General features: G+C 48.4%; 1 protein-coding gene and 1 long non-coding RNA gene across 14 annotated transcripts in view; one reads left to right on the top strand and one right to left on the bottom strand.

Moving 5' to 3' along the window:
* RASAL2 (RAS protein activator like 2) overlaps nucleotides 1-17,434 on the top strand; it is a 162,378-nt gene extending 144,944 nt beyond the window's left edge. For 6 of the 13 annotated variants that reach the window (XM_064427702.1, XM_064427705.1, XM_064427695.1 and 3 more), the window contains 7 exons: nucleotides 1,448-1,647; nucleotides 2,835-3,681; nucleotides 7,019-7,153; nucleotides 8,174-8,376; nucleotides 8,796-8,883; nucleotides 10,763-10,793; nucleotides 12,625-17,434. In XM_064427702.1, the coding sequence (XP_064283772.1) occupies nucleotides 1,448-1,647; nucleotides 2,835-3,681; nucleotides 7,019-7,153; nucleotides 8,174-8,376; nucleotides 8,796-8,883; nucleotides 10,763-10,793; nucleotides 12,625-12,755 (1,635 nt within the window). In that variant the 3' untranslated portion in view covers nucleotides 12,756-17,434. The remainder of the gene's footprint in view (nucleotides 1-1,447; nucleotides 1,648-2,834; nucleotides 3,682-7,018; nucleotides 7,154-8,173; nucleotides 8,377-8,795; nucleotides 8,884-10,762; nucleotides 10,794-12,624) is intronic. The other 7 variants (XM_064427704.1, XM_064427701.1, XM_064427703.1 and 4 more) reach the window with 5 other exon arrangements.
* LOC135304837 (uncharacterized) lies at nucleotides 56-12,618 on the bottom strand. Its single transcript, XR_010366056.1, has 3 exons — nucleotides 12,437-12,618; nucleotides 9,982-10,171; nucleotides 56-350 (listed from the first exon to the last, which is right to left on the bottom strand). It is a non-coding gene; the product is annotated as an uncharacterized LOC135304837 (long non-coding RNA).
* Nucleotides 17,435-20,609: the final 3,175 nt, after the last annotated feature.

Here is a 20,609-nt window from a genome sequence, read left to right as displayed (position 1 = left end):
TTCTTTTGAAACTGGAGAAGTAAGGTGAATAGCAATGCACTCAATTTTTATTGCATTAGGGTTTGCCAAAGTAGTTACTGGTTATGTATCTATTTTTTCACTGTACATTATTTAAAAGAGAAAACAAAAATCTGAGCTTGTTGCATCAGAGTAAATTGAAATGTCCTTGACTCAAAAAGACAGCCTGCATATTAATCTTAGTTTGATAATAAGTTATGATGTTGTTTTTCAATTTACCTTGTCCATGTACACAATGTGGATTCCAGATGTATGGATCTGCATGGCCCTTTCTGTAGGTTAGATGTATGGATCCATCCTAGCAGGCCCTTGGGAGCTGGTACAGTGGTTTCCTAAAAAGAGAGTTAAGGGGTAAAGTTACATGCATTATGGCTTTACTGTAGGGATGACTGGGAAATAATGAGAGGAGCCACCTTGGAGATTTTAATAGCCACAGTGCTGTATGAAAGTGTCTGTAAAGAGACCTTTCTCTGGAGCCAAACTGGCTGAATACCTGCTTATGGGGAAAACAAGGGTATCTTTGAGAAGAACATGGTTTTGTAGCAGAATTTTAATTTTTTAATAAATCTGCAGCTCCTTCACCTTCTTCCTGCAGTCCCAGGAGCCTGGAGGTGCCCTGTAGCTGATCTCCCAGCAGTGGCCCAAAGGGGTGAGAAGCCAGGGCCTGGAGGAGCAGCCTTCCTTGCTGAAGGCCAGCTGCTCTTAGCCTCAGCCTGGCCAGCACTGAGCTAACCTGTAATTGGAGCCACACATTTCATCCCATGCTGATGGGTGATATTGGGATGAGGATCACTGATGCTCTCATGCAGTTATTTTTCAAGTTTGGGTAGGGAAGAATGGCTTAATTAATTGTTGATAATGGTGCAAGAGGAGATGGCATCCATGTAGGATACCAAAAATGAAAGGCTTATGAAACAAAAACCTTCCCTTTCCCCATCCCCCTCAATCCCTGCGATCCTCTCATGATCCCCCTCATCTGTTGGCATGCATTTCCTTTACCACATGACACCCTTTGCCTGGAAAGTTCCCCCCACCAGCTGAATCTGTAGCCTTTGAATGCCCTTCAATGAGCAGATGCCGTAGTTTTCACTTTGACCTCACCCACCCGAGACCCAGTGTGCTTTGCATGATAGTTTTGCATTGGAATGGCAGTAGTTTTGTTTTATTGAGCATGATTTTTATTTTTGGGGGTCAATCCTAATTTCTTTTCTATTTCCTTTTCTTTCCTCAATGTCTGCTGCACCCCGTTTCGTCTCCTCCATCCATCTGGTCGCCGTCGTTGCGCTGCTCCATAACACTGCATTCCGATCCTGGCACACCCGCACACAACCACCCACCCTCCTTCCTTCCACTCCATCCCTCCGCCTCTGTGCATCGGTACCAAAAAAACACAAACCTGCCGGATGTCGTGGTGCTTGTATCCAATTAGGGTGAAAATTCCTTCCTACAGGCAACCGTGGCAAAACTGGGACCTCTCCCCCGTATTCTTGCGGATATCACAAAATCCATGAGCAGCCCCACACCCACGCAGCAGCAGCTGAAGCGTTTCACGGAGCACAGCTCCAGCCCAAACGTCGCTGGAAGTCTCTCCTCGGGACTTCAGAAGATAACTGAGGACCCCAGCGATGGGTACGTCCCGGTCAGGGCTCCAGGGCAGCTGTGGGGTTGTTAAAGCTGTGGAGGGTTGGAACGACATGATCTTCGAGGTGTCCTTCCAGCAAAACCATTCTGTGGTTCTGAGGGTTGGGGGCTTCATCACCTGAGCTGCCCAGTCCTGCTGTGGAATAGGGAATAGACCATCCCAGTAAGAGGTGCACAAGGTGGCACTGGGCACCTGGAGCTTTGGACTTACCCAGGACTAACTACATCTCTGGGAGTCAATGACTCAAGCAATTCTGTGACTTACTGCCAGCCTGAGTGCACAGTCAGCCATCGTGTTTCCTTCTGGCCAGCAGGCTGCTAATGGAAAAACTGAGCTGTAGGTGAAACTTGTTAGCTGTGGAACAGCAGAAATAGTCCCTCCTGTGTTTTGTGCAGCACTTCTCATGCTGTAACAGCTGTTAATCTGGAGCTGTGACATGGCAGAGCTGCCAAAGGGCTTGGCTACTGCAGGTCCAAAGCAGTACCTCTGCTGTCAGGTACAAGGGCCAGTTTGTCACGTGCCCCTGAGCTTCCATCCAGCTCTGAAGGAGCCTTCACACACCTCCTGCTGAAATTTAAGACCTCCATAATACACAGAGTCATAGAATCATTAAGGTTGGAAAAGCCCTCTAAGAGTATCATTATCCCTGCACTGCCAAGGCCAGCACTAAACCATGTCCTCGTGTGCCACATCTAAACACCTTCCAAGGATGGTGACCCCGCCACTGCCTGGGCAGCCTGAGCCAGTGCTGACAATCCTTTGGGTGAAGAAATGTTTCCTGGTATCCAGTTTAAACCACCCCTGGCACAACTTGAGGCGATTTCCTTTTGTCCCATCTCTTGTTACACACTGGCAAAGGGTTAAATGGCATCTGAAGTGTTGCTAGACACAGAAGTGACTAAGAGGGGGAGGATTTAGTGGCACTGGGTTTCGATTTCACCTGTAAAAAAAAATAAAGATGAAGAACTTCTTGAATCAAACACAATTCTCCAAGATAAGCGGTAATTAAGGAAGAGTGTGTTCTGACTTGCACGCAAAGAGCTCATAAAAGCAAGTCTGGCTCCTTGAAGCTTTCAGTGGGGGGAGGTTAAGTGAGGTAGGAAGACTTCTCTGGGACAGATCTCTCGGGGTCTTGGCTGCTCAAAAATTAACCAAATTCCTTTCCACTCCACAGTGACATAAACAAGATGAAGTCTCCAACCCAGGAAAATGTAGATGGACATTTTAGGGGCAAGACCTTACTGCTGGTTCAGCAGGCATCCACCCAGAGCATGACGTGCTCGGATAAGGATGAGAAGGTAAGTGTCTTGCCCAACGGCCGTAGCATCTCCCTCATGGACCTGCAGGACCCCCACACAGCTCACAGCGACGCCACTTCCATGATGCACGACGTGCCTTTGCGCCTGGCGGGCAGCCAGCTCTCCGTCACCCAGGTGGCCAACATCAAACAGCTGTGGGACACCCAGAGCACCCCCCAGAGCGCGCCCCAGGTCCGGAGGCCGCTGCACCCGGCGTGGAACCAACAGGGCAGCCTCCGGCCCCTCTCATTCCAAAATCCGGTTTACCAGCTCAACAACCCGAGCCCCCCCACGGCCAAGGCCTCCGTGGACTCCAGCCCGGAGAACCTTAGCACCGCCAGCTCCCGGAGCCGCAGCAACAGCGAGGACTTCAAGCCCAGCGGGCGCAGCAACAGCAGCCTGGAGGACTCGGCCAAGCGCAGCTCGCAGAGCGAGGACTCGGCGCGGCGCCCCGACAAGCACGTGCCGGTGGTGCTGCCGCGGCAGAACAGCAGCAGCCAGGCGCAGATCCGCAAGATGGACCAAGCCGTGCTGGGCACCAGGGCCAAAACGCTGCACACGCTGACGCACAGCCCGTCCCTGCGCAGCACGGGCAGCGCGTCCGCCGCCTCGGGGGCCGTGGAGCCCGTGCAGAATGGGAACCGCTCCCGGCACCAGTCCTCGTCCTCCAGGGAGAGCCCCGTCCCCAAGGTGCGCGCCATTCAGCGGCAGCAGACGCAGCAGGTAAGGAAGTCCTGCCTCCAGGCCTCTGCTTTGGCGTGCAGCCCATTGCTCTGTGGCCTCCAAAGCTTTCTGGGCCTCGAATCTCAGAATCTAAGCTGAACCAAGAGTAGCAGCACTTACACCAGTGGCCAGTAGCAAGCGTAAGGAATAGTCATACTTATCACCCTCACAAGCCACCTTGTCTGTGCCACTGGAATGCTTTTGTGCTAAATCTAAAGAAAAAAAAAACTGTTTTCCATTTACTAAGGTAGCGGCAAACCTGCTGAAAGAAACAGAACTGGAAAATTTCCCTGAATACAAAGGAAAAAAAATCCAGGAGCGGCTTTGTAGTGGTAGTTCAGATCGCCACGTGAGACTGTGTTTGCCCTGTGGTGCTAATTTAAAAGCAGAGCTGCCTTGAAACAGGGAAATGAACAAAGATAGAACATCACAGAATAACTGCTGCCAAAATAACAAATAAGCACAGTTGTCTAAAGTGTGGAGAAATCCATATTTCACCATGATGAAGCAATCTCTTGCTGTTCCTCAGAAAAGTGCTGTTTTTTCATTAATCATCCAAAACTATGAATAATGCATATTTTTGGTGGAAAGGAGTGCTTATATCTACCAACTCCTAATGCACATTATCAGTTGCTCATAGGCAACTATAAATCAAGGTATTCCTGTCAAAAAGCCAACATTCCTTTATCTTCTTTAAAAAAAAATAACAATCCTGTTGTGATTTGCTGTGTATGAAAATATTTTCCTAAATTAGTTTATTTTACAGAGGAAGTGAGTATTTCAATGCTACAGTGAAGGTGGAAAACATGATCTGCAGGTCAGGGCTCTTGCAGGGGGAAGGCTTTGGGCTCTGAGGTGAAGCTGGCAGAACAACTTCTGCTGTACCCAAGGTTTTCTTGGTGTTCCCTGACAGTGGAGCTCTTTTGGCAAACTCCTGAATGTTACAGAAAAACCTGGGTGGTACCTGGGAATGCAGGAGCAATCAGGGCTTCAAAACTGCTTTTATACCTCAAGTTCATTGAAGTATGAGACCTGAAACACTGAATCACAAGCCAAAGCTTAGTATGCCAAGTTAGTAATACCCAAAGAAGCAATTGTTTGTTATTTGCAGTGTGTGTGTTTGTGTCTCCCTGCAGTGCGTGTTTTACAATGGGGCATAGGGGCATGGCTAGGTGAAGGGTTTTTTGTGGAATGCAACCAGACCTTGTGTGGTTCTGGTAGCACATTTTAAGCCAGTAACAAGGATAAAATGTGAAGGGGATGTGCATCCATTTGTTTTCCCACTGTACTTTCTATACTAATTGTTTCCACTGGATTCATTAGAGCACTTGCTCCTGCTTTATTCAGAGAAATCAATTTGTTCTCTCCTTCCCCACACCCATGAACAGCATCTTGAATGGTGCCAATACGAGTGGCCAACATTTTTTTCAAGGCAAATTCCACTGCGTCCTTTTAATTGCAAATCTTGTTGTGGAATTCTGTTCTTGTTTAAAAAAGAGAAAGAGAAAAGAGAAGTTGGGCATGTTCTTTCTGGGCATGTTCTTTCTAGGCATGTTTTGTGGGCGTTATAATTATTAGACTCTGTTCTCTACAAGTCCCATTTGTTTCTGAATATAGAGCTGGGCCCTTTGTTTGCTGGGAGAGGTCACTTTTTGCCTTCCATTTCCATTTAGGAGGTAGGTGGGAACAGAAATGTCAGTGTGTTCCTCTGGAAGAGAGGCAAAGAGGGGAATTAGTACATGATCTAGCATAATTCTTTTTTTGCCCTTTTTTAGAGAATAACTTGCAACCCATTAGCATGTGTGACTTGCCATCCACTTGGTCTTTGACAGCTTCCACAATTTGGCTGCTGGAAATGTTCTGTCCTACACTTGGAAGTTTGTTTGGCCAGGTTTGCTGCTGCTCAGCAGTCTGGTGCAGGGCTGGGGATGTCCTTTATAGTCACCTTCCTGCTGTCTGAGTCCCCTGTAGCTCCAGTGGCTGGTGACGGTGTTCCTCCATCCTGTTCCTGATTTCTCCAGCCATTCACAGCCATGCATGGTCCATGGTCTCCCTTGCTCTGGTTGCCTGACAGCAAATGCCATAAAAAAAAAAAAAATCTGAATTAATGAGCTTTGCCAGGCTGCCACACCACACCTAAGGGGCTGTTAGCTTTCTTGTTGTGAAGACTTCCCTCTGTGCAAAAGGCCTTTGCCAAAATCCAAGGATTTTTGCCTAATTCCTATGCCTTTTCTTTACACTTCTGCTGAGGCTTCTTCCCGTGCTGGAGTGTCCATGGCTGCTCAGGACAGCTGAGATGTGGGAGCAGATCCAGCCCTGTCTTTCCCAAGCAGGAGAAACACAGCAGGAGGGTGACGTGATCCCTGGCTCCTAAGGAAGCTGTTCTTCCCCCATGGAGAGCTCCTGGCTCAGACTGGGACTTGAGAAGCTCCAGCCAGGGAGCACAGTGCACTTGGGTGCACCACTGGGCCAGGCAGGGAGCTGAGGAGCTGCCTGGGCACAAAAAGAAGCTGCAGTTGGGGAGAAGTTGATCTTTTGCATTTCTCAAAAACATAAGACAATGTTGCTCTTTCAGGAGTAATTATGCTAATTCCTACGCTTATAAACTTGTCTTTGTCTGTGAAAATTGCTTGGAATTTATAGCAAGCCATGTTTTCCCCAGCCAGGCAGAGAGCTTCTTGTCTCTTTTCTTGGCTCCCTTTTTGGATTCCCTTGAAGGGGAGAGAGAGAGCCTCCAAAGAGGTTGGACATTTCTCCCAGTCAGCACAGCTCCCCTGGCAGGGCAGCTACACTGCAGTGGACCATCCAAATGTGGCAGGCACTGCTGGGATCATGTCACACCTCCCTGCCAGGCTGTGCAGTCCCCTGCTCCACTGTAGTCTGTCCCAGCCTGGCTGAGGAAGCTGCTCCCAAGTTCAGCTCCTCAGCACTCCAGGGAAACCAGCCTGTGTCACCTGAGCACGCTGCGAGCAGAGCGTTGTCACTGTGTGTTCTCTGTGCTAGAGGTGGCAGGGTGAGAAAGCCTTGCTGACACTGTGGCAAAGGGAGGAGGTGGATGTGAATGGGCTTGGGAAACAAGAACTTTTTCAGAGAGAAGCTCACTTGGAGAGGAAGAGAAATTTCTAAAGTGGATTGGTTTTAGAGGGATTCAGGTAGGTGCTGTAGGTCCAAAGTTAAGGCAGGATGGAGTGTCCCTGCAGGAGACCTTCTGGGCATCCTTCGAGGCTGCCACATCCATGAGTATCTTCCTCCTGCAGCTGAACTGGATGTCAGAGCTGGTTTGTGTGCAGTTTGTCTGCACACACAAACCAGCTCACACCCAGGGTCTCTGTCCCAGGTGCAGTCACCAGTGGACTCGGCCACGCTGTCCCCGGTGGAGAGGACGGCGGCGTGGGTGTTCAACAACGGCCAGTACGAGGACACCAAGAAGGACATGACTCAGAACCTGGACGAAGTCAAGCATGCTGAAAAGGTAGATTTGCTTCTGAGTGCTCTGCACCCCACAGTGAGTTCAGAGGGACTTTCAGGCCCTGCTGTCACAGTGTCACACATTCTCACACAGGTTATATTGGTTATAGTGATCACTAACTCTGTAAGTAAAGTAAATCAGGATTGTTAACCCCACTGAGCATAGCTCAGGACATGTGCAGGGCTGCAGCTCAGCTTTCATCAGTAGCAGCAGTCAGATTTTCTTGGGCTTCTACTAAGGCCTGTCACCCAGGTACTGCAAGGTTTCTGAGCTGCGCAGAAATCTGCATGATCTGTTTTTGAAAGTGTATGTTTTTTCAGGAGTAGATGCCATTTTTCCAAATACAGTCACAGCCATGTATTGCTGTGGGGATGGAGTTGTTGTGTAAGAGGTCTGGCATTTTGAGAAGGCAGGGAGTGAGGAGAACATTTAGCGGAAAAAAAAAGCAGAAACATAGGATTGTTAGAAAAGGGGAATGAACCCAAAACAAAGCAATATATTGAGATTCATGGCACTATTGCAGAAATGATTGCCCAGAGAGGCAAGATGAACAAAAGCTCAGCCAAGTAAGGCTCTGGTTTGCAGTGGTTGGTTTGCTCTGACCTGCCCTGATTGATTAGGTCCTGAAGCATAAGTCATTTGGGTCCTACACAGGTCTGGGTTTGTAAGTTTGGGCAGCCCAGGCCATTTCTGCAGTTGAGCACTGTTAGCAGCATCTGCCTGAAAACTGCTGGAGTCTGAAGCAAGGCAGGATGTGGCCAGTCAGGGCTGAGGAGCCATGTCAGAGCCCTCTGACTGCTGGAATTGTGCTGCAGAGTGATACCCCACAGCATGGGAGCAGCTGGATGCTCCTTCTCTATGGTCGCCCCATGTTTGCTTCTCACTTTCTTTACTTCAGTCAGCTTATTTTTCACTTTAAAAAAACCCCAACACTCCCCTAAAGAGCAGCAGAGCATTATAAGGATCTGATCTCTTGTTTTTTCTCCTTTCCCCTGGTTCCCTGCTGCCTCCTGGCACGCCCAGTACGAGCAGGAGATCGCCAAGCTGAAGGAGCGCCTGCGCGTGTCCAGCCGCCGGCTGGAGGAGTACGAGCGGCGGCTCCTGGTGCAGGAGCAGCAGATGCAGAAGCTGCTCACAGACTACAAATCCCGGCTGGAAGACAGTGAGGACAGGCTGCGCAGGCAGCAGGAGGAGAAGGACAGCCAGATGAAAAGTATCATCAGCAGGTGAGGCTTTGCAAAGCTGGAGACTGGGTTTTCCAAGTGAGACAAGCGGCTCCCCTGTGCAGGTGAAGAAATGGGGATGCAGATGTGGAAACTTGCCTGAGATTGTCAGGAAGGTAAAAGAAAATGTTTAGGAATTTTTACCTTAGGTCTCTGAGTCTAGGTCTTTATTTTTGTTGTTTGGAATCTGTACATGAAATTAGTTTTGCAGAGCAGTGGCATTTTTGGCAATGTCCATTCTGAAAATAACAAGGTTGGGCAACTGGGAGTGTCAGATGGAGAGATGAGCTTTCCTGAGAGCAGCAGAATTCTTCTCTTGGAGAGCCAGGAGAAGCAGAGAAGTCAAACCAACAGGCCAGAGTATTGAAACACTTGGGAATAATATTAAACTGTGCTAATTTGTCCCTCTCTTTGCTCATCAGACTCATGGCTGTTGAAGAGGAGCTGAAAAAGGATCACGCTGAGATGCAAGCAGTCATTGATGCAAAACAGAAAATCATTGATGCACAGGTAGGTAAAGAGCTTGGGATCTCCCAGAACCTGTGTGTAGAACCTGTTCTTGGCCCCTCTCTCCTGCCCCAGCACTGTTCTCTACCTTCCAAGCCATATCAGCCCTCAGTGTGACATGTGTCACTTATTGCCTCTGGGAGACGACTTCGGGCTTTATTTAATACTGTCTGACCTGGGCTTTGAGGCAGCCTGGCAACAAATCCCAGGACTGATCACGTCTCCAAAACCTTTGCTGCTTTGTGAGATCCCAAGGGAGTAAAGGAGTAGCAGTGCATTGTGTAGATGTTGTTCCACATGTGGGCCTGGGACCTCTGGGAAAGCTGTGCCTCACCCCAGCATAGTTTAGCTGCCATGTGCATGCATCTCAGCTGTGCCAGCAACAGCATGGCTTTGGACAGTGGAGTCCAGGGAAGAGAATGCTGCAATGGAGCATTGTCCTGGGAATGTCACCTGTGGCATTTCACCCCACTGGCCATCCCTGGCAGTCCTGGGGAAATGCCCATTTCCCACAAACCTGCAGCTCCCACCTCGGTCACCCCGGGCAGCTGTGGGAAGGGGAGCCCAGTGGGAAGTGCATGTGGGTGTATCCTGTGGGGTCATTCCAGCTTTTCCTCTGTGTCTGTGCTGATCCTACAACAGAACCTGGGACTGGTTTCTATCTGCCTGCCATGTTACGTTTGTGGTATTTGCATTTGGAGGGTCTCTTTCCTGCTTCTGGGCTCTTCAGTAGTTCCATATGGAAATTTTCTTTAATAATTTTTTCAGGAATAACCTAAGTTATTCCCTACACAGAGAGTGGTGGTGGGAGTCTCAGCTGAACATAGTTAAATATGGCACTGGGGTGTTAGAAATACTTGAACTGATGTGGGACTGTAGGGGAAATAGAAAGCAGCAAAGAGCTGAGTTTTTTGGAGATAGGCACAGTCAGGGCATCTCGCTGTTACGAGCATGGAATGGCAGCTCATCCAGGCAGCAGCCTGGATTCTGAAATGGGTGGATCTGTTTTTCATCTTCCTCAAGGTGGAAGGGCACTGGGCAAACATGCAAAGTGATTTTGGAGGGGAGAGATTGTGACTGAGTAAGAAACTTGCCTGTTACCTGTGTGTGCCAGGAGGCTCTCAGCCTTGGTGTTGGGTCTGGGCTAGCAAGGAGGAGCATGGACCATTGTGATCCCAGTGTCACCAGCTGGCAGAGGGGACCACTGCTGACCTGTGAGACCTTCAAACCCTCAGGGCTGGAAGGGTGTAGTCCTTGGTCACACTTCATCAAGTGATGCAGCATTTATCACCTGTGGTGGAAACCAGTGAAAAAACAGGAGCAAAATGAGGAGCAGCATTAATGATTTCTCTCTTTCTTGGTCAAGCAAGGTCACTGGCAAACCTCAACTGCTTCACTGTCAGGCAGTGCATGGGGGAAGTGCAGTTGTCACTGTCCTTCCTCGAGTACCTGAGCAGAGGAGGAAACTGGTGAAAGACTCACAGCAGAGGGGAGCCCAGGTGTCTGCTGGGTTCTGTAGCAATCCCTTGAAGTCGTGCTTGGAAGATTTTATTTAGTCTGATTCCTTCAGTGGCAAGAAAAGGAAAGGTGTTTTTTTGTGTGAGATTTATTGAGAGGGGTGGGAACCTGGCTGAAGAGTTAAAGGCTGCCAGGAGCAGCAGTGGCCTGGGATCCTGTGCTTAGGGACAGCGGCCTGGGAGGGTCTGAGGGGTGCAGTGCAGCTCCCAGCACTGCCCCCAGGCACACAGACACGAGCTGCTCTCCTGGCTCTGGAGCCTGAGCAGGGATAGGTCTGGCCAGACTCTCCTCGGAGCAGCGCAGCTGCAAAGAGAACTGGCCCGGTTGCTATTGCAAGTGACATCTCCACTGTGTTAAATTACAGGTCATAAATGGGGATGAGATAATTCCAACAGGCAAGTAAACCCAATCAGTTCTCAAGCTGAGCAGTACCCAGTCCTGGCCCAGCACACTGACCTCCTACCCATTCCAGCTCCTCCTGCACCCTGAGCGTGTTAGAGACGTGCCTGGTAGATCCAATTTTCCTTTCAGTGAGAAGATGCCTCTACTCACCCAGCTTGTGCTTTTAAGATTGATTTTCCAAGTGTGGATTTCTAGCTGTTTTACAGACTGGTTCAGTGAGTGCTCAGCAGTGTCTGGAAACACCCAGCCCTTTGTTCTCAACTATTTGGGAAGATTTTTTAGAAATTTTTCAGAAGGAAAATTTTCATTTTAAATTGTATGTTTCAGGTGAAATACAGTCAGACTAGGAGCTTTGCCTGGCTGAGGAGCACATTGCTTCTGAGGCACTTTTGTTCTGCTGGGCTCATTTCAGCATTGGAGGAGAGACCTGTAACTCCTTGGCTCCATGTTCTCCCTGCTCCCATCAGCTGGACTGGGATGAAGGCTAAGGCAGGCCTTGTGCCTCGTGCCTCCTCCTCCTCTGTTGGCTTTACACAGAGCTCAGTGTCTTCAGGGTTGTAACAGAAGCAGGACTTAAATTCTGCTTTGTTTTTGCACCCGAGCACTCAGCCCCGTGGGGGAGCCCGCTGAGAAAAGCAGACATTGCTGATTAGTGCTGTAGCACACACTGATTGCTGGGATCTGAATCCCAAGGGGCTGTGGTGGCACGTGAGTCTCCTGAGCAGTGTGTCTGAACTGATCCTTAATGTTTATGCCTTCCATGCACTGTTTTTCCCTCCATTTTGTTTCTCAATGGACTGGACTGGGAAGAGTTCCCACGTGCAACTTGTTTTGGTTGAGCAAATGAGACATTTTCCCTTCTCAAAGAACAAAAGCCAATCAGCTGTGGCATGGAGAGCACAGTTGCCTTCCTGCTATCTCTAGCACTGCTTTCTGCAGCTGCATTATTATTACTTTTTTTGGGGAAAGATGGAAATTGTCATCTCTGATTATGCCAACAACTCCTTGGCTTGCTCCTGCAGTGCTGTATCCCACTGTTAGAGGCTGGGTCTGGTGATGGGTTATGTCAACTGAGCAGCACACATCCCTGAGCTGTCTGCTCCACGTGGAGGCTGCACGTTCTGTGCAAGGACAATCAACCAGGCACGTGCATTCATGGAGCCCAGGAGCCCCCGAGCTGGAATGGGTCTAGGAGCAGCGTGTTCCGTGTTTGTTCTTTGTGTTCTGTCGATGGCATCTCCCCTCCACCCACAGTGCCTCTCCCCTCACCTCCAGTAACCCTCAGCGTTAGCTTTGGCTGCTGCTTCTCTGTGTTGCTGTTGCACCGTCACCGCAGGCTGCCATTATCTGCTTTTTTTTATTATTGTTTCTTTATTTATTTATTTATTTCAAGCATCCCATGAGTTTACTCTGAGCACACTCCATCCAAAGCACAGAGACAATGGTCGGCAGATACCACTTGCACTTTTCTCTGCCAGATGAAATCCCCCACCACTTTTATTTTCTGCTGCCTGTTTCTGTTTTTCTAACGTACTTCTAAAATGTAATATGGAAATTGGCTACCATTGTTATTAACACCGACCCCCTCCCACTCCCCTGTGGCAAAACCCTGCCTGGCTGGGTGGAGCCTCCATACCTGGATCGATTCCCTGCTGTAACTCAGATTCATCGCACAAAAAGCCCCGGAGGGCCGGAGAGGAGCCCGTGCACCCCGAAAACAGAAAGAGGCAGACAGCCCATGCCAGGGAGCGCTGCCCAGCTGCCCTGCCCAGAGCCCAGGCTGCTCCAGCGCGGCAGCTCTGACGCTGTGGGGTGTCTTTGCAGGAGAAGCGGATCGTGTTCCTGGACTCGGCCAACACGCGCCTGATGAGTGCCCTGACGCAGGTAAAGGAGCGCTACACCATGCACGTCCGGAATGGCAACCCTCCCAAGCTTTCCATCACGGAGAATGGTGAATTTAAGAACAGCAGTTTCTAATTCTGCAGGTGCTGCCAGCCACCTCCGTGGAAGAGCAAGACGGAGCAGAGCCAAGACCCCTCACCGTCACTGATTGTTGCACATAGTTCTTCTGTAAAAGGAAAATTGTATTGTTTGAAGATTGTATTGTTTGAAGATTGTTCTAAAATTGTTTTAGAGTTGTATTTTAAAATTGTATTTTAAATTGTTTTAAGATAGTATTGTACATTCAATAAAGTTGAAAAAGCAGCTCCGAAGGGTGGGCTTCAATTCCCCACTCAGGGCCAGGAGAACCAGGTTCCCCGGAATAAGTCCTTGTGGATCACTGTGTAAATAGAGGGAGCTCTTGGGTTGTGTACAGAAAATGCCAATGTAATATACCAAAAGGAAGTGAATACTGTAGATTTTTTAATTATTGCTATTTTTTTTATTATTATTATTATGTTGTTGTTGTTGTTATTGTTGTTGTTGTTTTTCTCTTGTTGAAAGCACTGCAGTCCTGGGAGGAGGAAGAGGGGGGTGTGTGTGCGTGTGTGTTGTGGGTGAGAGACGTGAGCAGCGGGTGACCCGAGGCAGCAACTGGCTGATCAAAGGACATGAATGGAGTGAAATGAATTCCATAGGAAAACTCACCAGCTGGGTTTATTCCCCTCTTCCCCAGCTGGTCTTTAGCTGAATGCAAACTTGATAGCAAACGTTTTAGCAAGAGAACTGGCTCTTGCTGTGTCCTGTACCTACTTCTGATAGGACTCTGTCATAAAACAGTCTGTCTGAAGAAGGTACAAAGTGGGAGCAGCAAGCTGGATTCCTGGAATTTGCACAGTCAGGCTTCCTGTCAGACAGAGGGAATCTGCAGGATTTTGTGGTAGGATTCTTTCTTTTGTACCCCAGTTCTGATGCAGTTTTATATTTTCTTCTGTTTGGAGGATTTACAGACCTGTAAATACTTTTTAGACGATTTCTAGCCGATGCCCACTGTACACCCCCTGCAGAGGCACCCTGAATTCCCTCTCTGCTCTCCAGCAGGAACAGACAGGTTAATCCTCTTGGGAAAGGGCTAACCAAAGGGTGCCCATGCCCAGCACAGGAAATTCCATATGCAAAAGTCCCTTTTTCTAGAGGATTTCTGTATTTTAATGCTTGCTTATTTTCACTATTTCAGCCACTTGCTTAGCCAGCGTAGTTCCAATGAAAGGTGCTTTCTTCACTGTTGTTGAAAGATCTTCCATTTCTGCTGAAATTTTCCTTTTTCTGGATAATTTAAAGGGATACTGCAGTTTTTTCAGGAGTTTTGACTAAGTTTTTGTCTCCAGTTCCTTTCAGTTGTGTTTCATAGAAGCATGATTCCAGACTGTGTGTGAATGGGATATCGCTCCAAAGTGACCTTCTCCTGGGAGACAGTGACATTCACAACCTGTAACAGACAAACAGCAAATGGCTTGGTATTGTCAATTCTCATCATTTCATCAAGTGCCACAATATTTAATCTGAGAGAGGGTTGTTTTTTGTTTTTTTTTTAATATCAGATTCTGGAGTCAAGTGTGAATTTTTACTTCCAGCTTTTGCTGTGCATTTCTAGCCCTCAAACCCTCACAGTAAATGAAAGTATTGCAGCATTGATTGAAATTGTTAATTACAGAAACATACTGATAACAGCGAGTGTGATTAACCATTCACAGATGTTGTGGAAATTGGAAAAGTTTACTTCAATTTGAGACAAAACCTTGAGAGGCATCTCAGTGTGGGATCGTCTCATGAAAAATGCAGGAGTGTCTAAGCCAGTTCCCTGCACATGAATTATTGGCAATACCAAGACCCAAACCTGGTCTGTTGCCAAGTTTGCCTAGTTTTTGGAAATGAATTCACCCCAGCCCTGTGGCTGATGCAGGAGGTGGCAGAGCAGTGTGTGTGCTCTGGTGTCACGATGCTCAAGCTGCCATCACCACCCCCGTGTGTTCTGTGCATCAGTGCAGAGACCCCTGTGCTGCAGGGTGTGTGTGCATCAATCCTAGCCAGGCCTTCTGGAGCACAGCAGTGAGCTGGGATTTGGGATTAATGCTTGGCTCTTTGGGATCTGAGCTGCTCTGGCTGCTCAGCCAGGACTCGGTGCTGCTGGCACTGACACACCTGGGGTTGTGCTCTGCATTGGCTCAGCAGTGGTTACTTTTCCATACTTTCCAAACCGTCTTCCAGCTCTAGATCCTTGCTGACCTCTGATATTTTATTCCTCAAACTGTGCCTTTGAGTTTCTCCTTTCTCCCTTCAGGCATCGCAGCCGTAGCAACTTCTCCAGTTTGTGTTGAGCTGTCACGTGAGGGCCTCTTTTACACAACCCTTTTTGTGGGCTCTTTCTGTGGGATCTGCATGTCCCTGTAGCCATGTGCTGTAATTGCACAGCTGTAGCATGGGGGAACGTGTTCCCATCCCTGTTGGCACGGGCATGTGAACTGCTCCCTTGTGGCCCGTGCAGGTGATGTGGGTGTGCTGTGAGTGACCGCCCGTGGGGCTGCACTGACAGGACACAGCAGAAGCATGTGTGTCATTCTAGGAGAGTTATTCCAGCATTATTTTGGGAAACACCTTTCCCCAGAGCTCCCCAGGGAGGTCGCTGGCTGACCTGTGTGGTTTGATGTTGAGGTGTCCATTTTGGTTTCTGCAATAGGGGCAGCGTTTCAGCCTGGATTTTTAGAGTGGGAATAATCCATGCCCCAGTATTGGTGAGGTCTTTGGTAGTGCATCATTCCAATACTGTACCTTCTCCTGTGTGTTTCTCAAGCTTATAGAATGCTTGTAGGAAAAAGCAGTGGCTCTCTCAGAGCCTGACCCCTCTCTGTGGTCTCACAGCTCGTTGCTAGGCTGGTTGTTTCTCTGCCTTTCCACTTTCTCCCCTTAGGTGCCAGGCGTGCTCCTCTAGCTCTGCCACTGAGGGCAGAGCTGCCTGCAGACCCCGGAGGGGTGAAGGTGCAGAGTCAGTGCTGTGAGACACAAAACACTGCTCCTGAGTCCTGCAGGCAGCTGTCTCTCCTAGTTTGTCACCAAGCAGCCTTCCAGAAAACTTTCAGCTGCCTCAAGCTGACAATTGTGAAAATGCCAGTTTCTATTTTGTCCAGACTGATAAAATCCATGCTCTGTTCAGGAGCAGGAGCCCTGCCTGGGCCTGGTCACATTTGGGTTTAGACTCATGGCTAGTGGGCTCTGAGGGAGTAAATGGTGCAATGTGTGATGGGGAGCTGGCTTTGTGTTCACACTCTGAGCAAAGGCTGATCGCTGTGTCTAATGCTGTGCTAGAGCTGCTGCTCTCACTGGGGAACAGAGGAAGTAGTGCAGGAAAAATTGGATAGCATGGAGGAGGAATACTTGTGTTCCTCAGACTGAGCAGGAAAGTCACCCCATCTTGGTGTCTCAGTCCGTGCTGGCCACGTTGGTACCGTTCTAGGAGGGTTCTCTCCAAACCTCAAAGCCACCTGGGCTTCTTGAGTGCTCAGGAAAAGCTTGAGGCCAGCAGGGCAGGGAGATGGAGCAACCTCTTGTGTGTGGCCTCTTGGCAGGTTGTGTGTGGTGTCTGCAGTGTGTGAGGTGAGCAGGGTGACAAGGGACAGGCTCTGAGAGGACAGAGGGAGCACAGCCTAGGCAGCATCCTGTAAATCCCTGTTCTTTGCAACTCTAGGAATTCAGGCCTCTTTTTTTTTTAAGGGAAATAGATTTCACATCTAGGAATTACCAACTGTTACTTCCCTGGTGTATCCAAAATGGGCAGCTTTTTAAAAAAGCACAGATCCATACAGCTACACATCTTGCCACATTCCTCTCCAGTGGCATAACTCAGGCAGGGAATCTACAGGAGCATGGAAAGGGATGTGTGTATTTTCTAGTTAGAGAATATGAGGTGTATCCACTAATAAATTATTTATCCATCTAATAAATCTTCAAAGAAATGGGGTTTATTTTGCATTCATGTAATTGCTTTGGTTTGGCTGTGAGTTTTTCCCCCATTATATATTAATGTCATATTTTGATGCTTGCATAAACCCACCAGTTTTTAACTTGGAAGTCCATGAGTTTTACAGCCATGTCCATGGAATGTGTCAGCAATACTTACTTGTGTGGATGAATTCTGCTTGTACTCTGCAAAAATGTCTGTGTTGTTCCTGGAGAACAATTCCTGTCCCAGTTGAACCATGACGTGCATTTCCATCAGCGGTGGGCATGGTCTGCCAGAGGAAAAAGGGTTAAATTTAGGGTGATGTTTTTAAGTGTTTCCTTCTCCACAGTAAGTTAACTCCCAGGAGAGTGAGCATGTCCTTACAGATCATGCCTGCCAGGAATCCTACCTGCAAAAATAGATTTTCTGTCTCAAGGGCCTTAATAAGAGTGTTACTACACAGAACTGTTCTACAGTGATAGCTCTAAATAATTTATTTTTTATTTCAACAAAGTACACCTTTAAAAAGGAATAAACTTGTTTTTCAAGCCGTATTTTTATGCTTGTAGCACTGGACTGTTTGGTCTCTGAGATCCATTTCTGCATTTCATTGCCTGGGTTTGTTCTAAAGAAGATTTATTTTTGTTCTGTGAATAATTTTTGAAGGTTCTTGTAATATGTACAGATATAGATACATTTGAGGACTTTTATTGATATTCCTACAAAGAATACAAATAAACTTTAACTTTAAACAGTTTGGACTCTGTAAACTTTTGCTGATTTAAAGCCCCCCTCTTTTATGTGTTCGGGTTGTGTTCGTGTAAATGCAGAGGGTGGAGGGGACAAAATGTATGGGCCAGAGCAGCTCTTGCCTGGAGCAGCCTGAGCAAACCAAGGGCTGAGGGGAACAGGATCAATTCCTGCCTCCTGAGGCTGGGAAATATCTGGCATTGTGGAGTGAGAGAGCGACAAGCTGTGGAGACAGGGAGAACTACTCTCTGCTGCCTTTAGCCGTGGGGTTTTTCACTGAGTGGTGAAAAGAGAGTTCCCGTGTATTAATTACCGTGGTTATTCCCCTCACACCAGAAGAGTGAATGTGATCAGCCCGGTTTTCCTGTTCAGTCCATTCCTGAATTACACATTCTCACACAGCAGCCCAAAGCTGCAGAGTTGGAGGCATGGATGCAGAGGGATATTATTTACAGGTTCACATCAGATGCTAAGATTCTAAGATATTTACATTTATTCTTCATATATGTATGAAATCTTCTGTATAGTGAATGGGAAGACCTTCCACAGTGAACTTACTGAGTGTAAAATCCAAACTCGAGGGGTGTTTTGGCAAAGTCTCTCTATTTGCATTTCACAGAATCATTATTTCTCTGTAGTTTGAAGCCTGCAGGATGCCCATGGCAGACCCGCGGTGCCTCGGGGCTGGCCCTGGCTGTGTGCTCTGCTCCAGCCCCTGCATGGCACTGGGATAATGCAGCAGCAACTGGAGCAATTCTGGGCTTTTCTTTTCCAAACCCAGGTGTTCTGTCCTGCAGAGGGCTTTGCATTCCACTTTACTCCACTGTGTAAAACTGTATGTGAATGTGCAAATTCTTCTCCCATTTCCAGCCACTCTGGACAGAGCACACAGGGCTCTGGAGCCTCTCCTGCCACTCTTGCAGTTTCCTTGGGAAATTCCTTGGGAGAAGCTCCCCTCCACGAGTCCTCCTGCCTGAAGGATGCAAGTGTACAACCTTGACTGATTTCCAAGGATGTGTGCTGCTGCTTTACATTGAACAGCAGCTGCTGCTTAGATCCATTAGCAGATGGAATAGCAATTTGCTTACACTGAGATATGAGTGTCAGGAGAAGAGAGTCCTTGGTCTTGCTAGGACCCATCTCACATTGCTGCCCTTCACCTTTCTCCTGGTCCCACAGATTAAATAGCCTCATGCCTCCAGAAGATGTATTAAATTCCTGCTTTTTGCTGTAGGGGTAGATCAGATATCCTGGTTGTAGGCACGAAACGTGGCTACCTGTCTGTTCTTCCTGCAGGCAGCATGAATTCCTTGTCCTTATTCAGCTCCATCCTGCTGATGCCATTGGAAATGTGAGTTCTGTGGACCTGAGCCCACTTCTCAAGACCCTCCTTAGCCCAGCTCAGTAGCAAAGCAGCCTGGGCTGAAATGGAAGGAATTACTACTAATATTGCAGATTCCATGGTGGCTGCCAGGAGCTGGGCGTTTGGGATGGATGTTCCCAGCACTCTCCAAGTTTCCCCAGCTTTCATGCTATAATGTGACCCAAAGGGCTATTGTGTCACAAGTGGAGGGGGATCACAAGGGACAAATGCCGTGACCCCAGTGAAGAATGACACAGTGATGACAGAATCTAACTCAGAGTGAAAAGTGACCTGCACAGAGATGAGTGACATTTCTCACCACCTTTTCTCTGCTGTCCAGGCTTCTGTTGGCAGCAGGATGCAGATGGTGGGAGCAGTTCCTGCTCTGCATGGCAAGGTGCAAGTTCTGCCTGCAGTGAGGGGGGAGGAGTTAGGGCTGAGCTGCAGGATGCAGTTACTGCAGGATGCAGTTACTCAGCCCTTCCCTCCCTTCACGAGGGTCTGACGTGGACCATCCATGCTGGACCCTACCTGAAACTCCACTATGGATTGTTGCTGTTGGAGGGGCTTTGTGAGGATTTGCCCCTCCTCTCTCAGAGGACAGAGCTTGCCCTGCCCTGTCAGGCACCAGGGCTGTGGCTTCCTGAGCATTCCAGAGCTCTGCAGAACATCCTCCTGCAGAGACAGCAGTGTCTCTGAAAGGAGGAGCTGCCCTTACCAGGGACACAAACTAGGAATGTCCAGTAAAAAACACCTCTCTGAAGGCTTTGAAAAGGTGCTGGGTGGATTACAGTTCTTACCAGTGAGAGAATTTACTTTGGCCTCCCAGTAAGCTGCAGTGCCTGGGAGCACACATCCCTTTTGGCACGGCCGGCTGCCTGCTGAGGTTCCACACGGCACAGGATGACCCCTAGAACCAAGCTGCAATTGTAGATGGAGAGAATGTTGGAGAATAGAGATAGTGATGAAGATAATCTCACCCCTAAGGGGTTACAGCTGTGTTAATTGCCAAGAATTAGGAACAAGCCTGCCTTTAATAGGCTACAGCTAGATCCAGTTAGGTTGGGTATTGTAAAAGAGTTGGTTAGCTGGCTGAAAAGTTACACGGAGTTTGTTGCCTGTGCTGTCAAGAGCTGCATGAGAAATCACACCAAAAAAGGTCTGCAATTTTGTGGTACAGCAAAGTGGAGCTTTTGCAGTAATATGACAACATGCCATCATTGCCAACTGAGCCTGCTTTGACGGTGCCTCGTGCAAATTGACACCAGGACCCTGGGCTGGTGAGTTTTGTTTTCAGGGAAGAGGCTGGCACTGGTGTTCAGGGGCCTGTGGCCCTGAGTGGCCGGCTGCCTGCTGAGGTTCTGCACTGCACAGGGTGATGGTAGCAGGTTCCAAGCTGCCACCACCACCAACACGGCCTTGTTAGAGTTGTACCTAGAACATGTCCCTTTTCCTTGGACCTCAGGTGTGCATCATAGCCTGTGTCTCACAGGTCAAAGCTTTGTTCCTGAGTGACACCTCCATGTGCGCTGCTTCCCTCAGCACTTTCAGAGGACTTTCTCCAGGACTCAGGACTTCCCTGATGGGAAGGATTGGTGGCGGACTGACTGCTCTTTTTCCTCAGTACCAGAAGATGCTGCAAAAATTTGGTTTATATTGTTGGATGGTTATTAGGATCAGGAAGTCTGGAAGAGCTTGGGCCTGATAGAGATTGTCATAATTGGGATTAAGTAGAGCCTTTCAGATTTTTCTCATTCTGTGGGAAGCTGAATGGCAGCTCCCTGTCACACCAGGATGTGTGCTCTACTGTGGAGCATT

Source organism: Passer domesticus, chromosome 7 (genome assembly GCF_036417665.1).
Source record: "Passer domesticus isolate bPasDom1 chromosome 7, bPasDom1.hap1, whole genome shotgun sequence".
In the NCBI taxonomy this organism is placed as follows: domain Eukaryota; kingdom Metazoa; phylum Chordata; class Aves; order Passeriformes; family Passeridae; genus Passer; species Passer domesticus.
The sequence above is the reverse complement of the archived record's forward strand: the minus strand, read 5'-3'. Positions and strand labels throughout refer to the sequence as shown.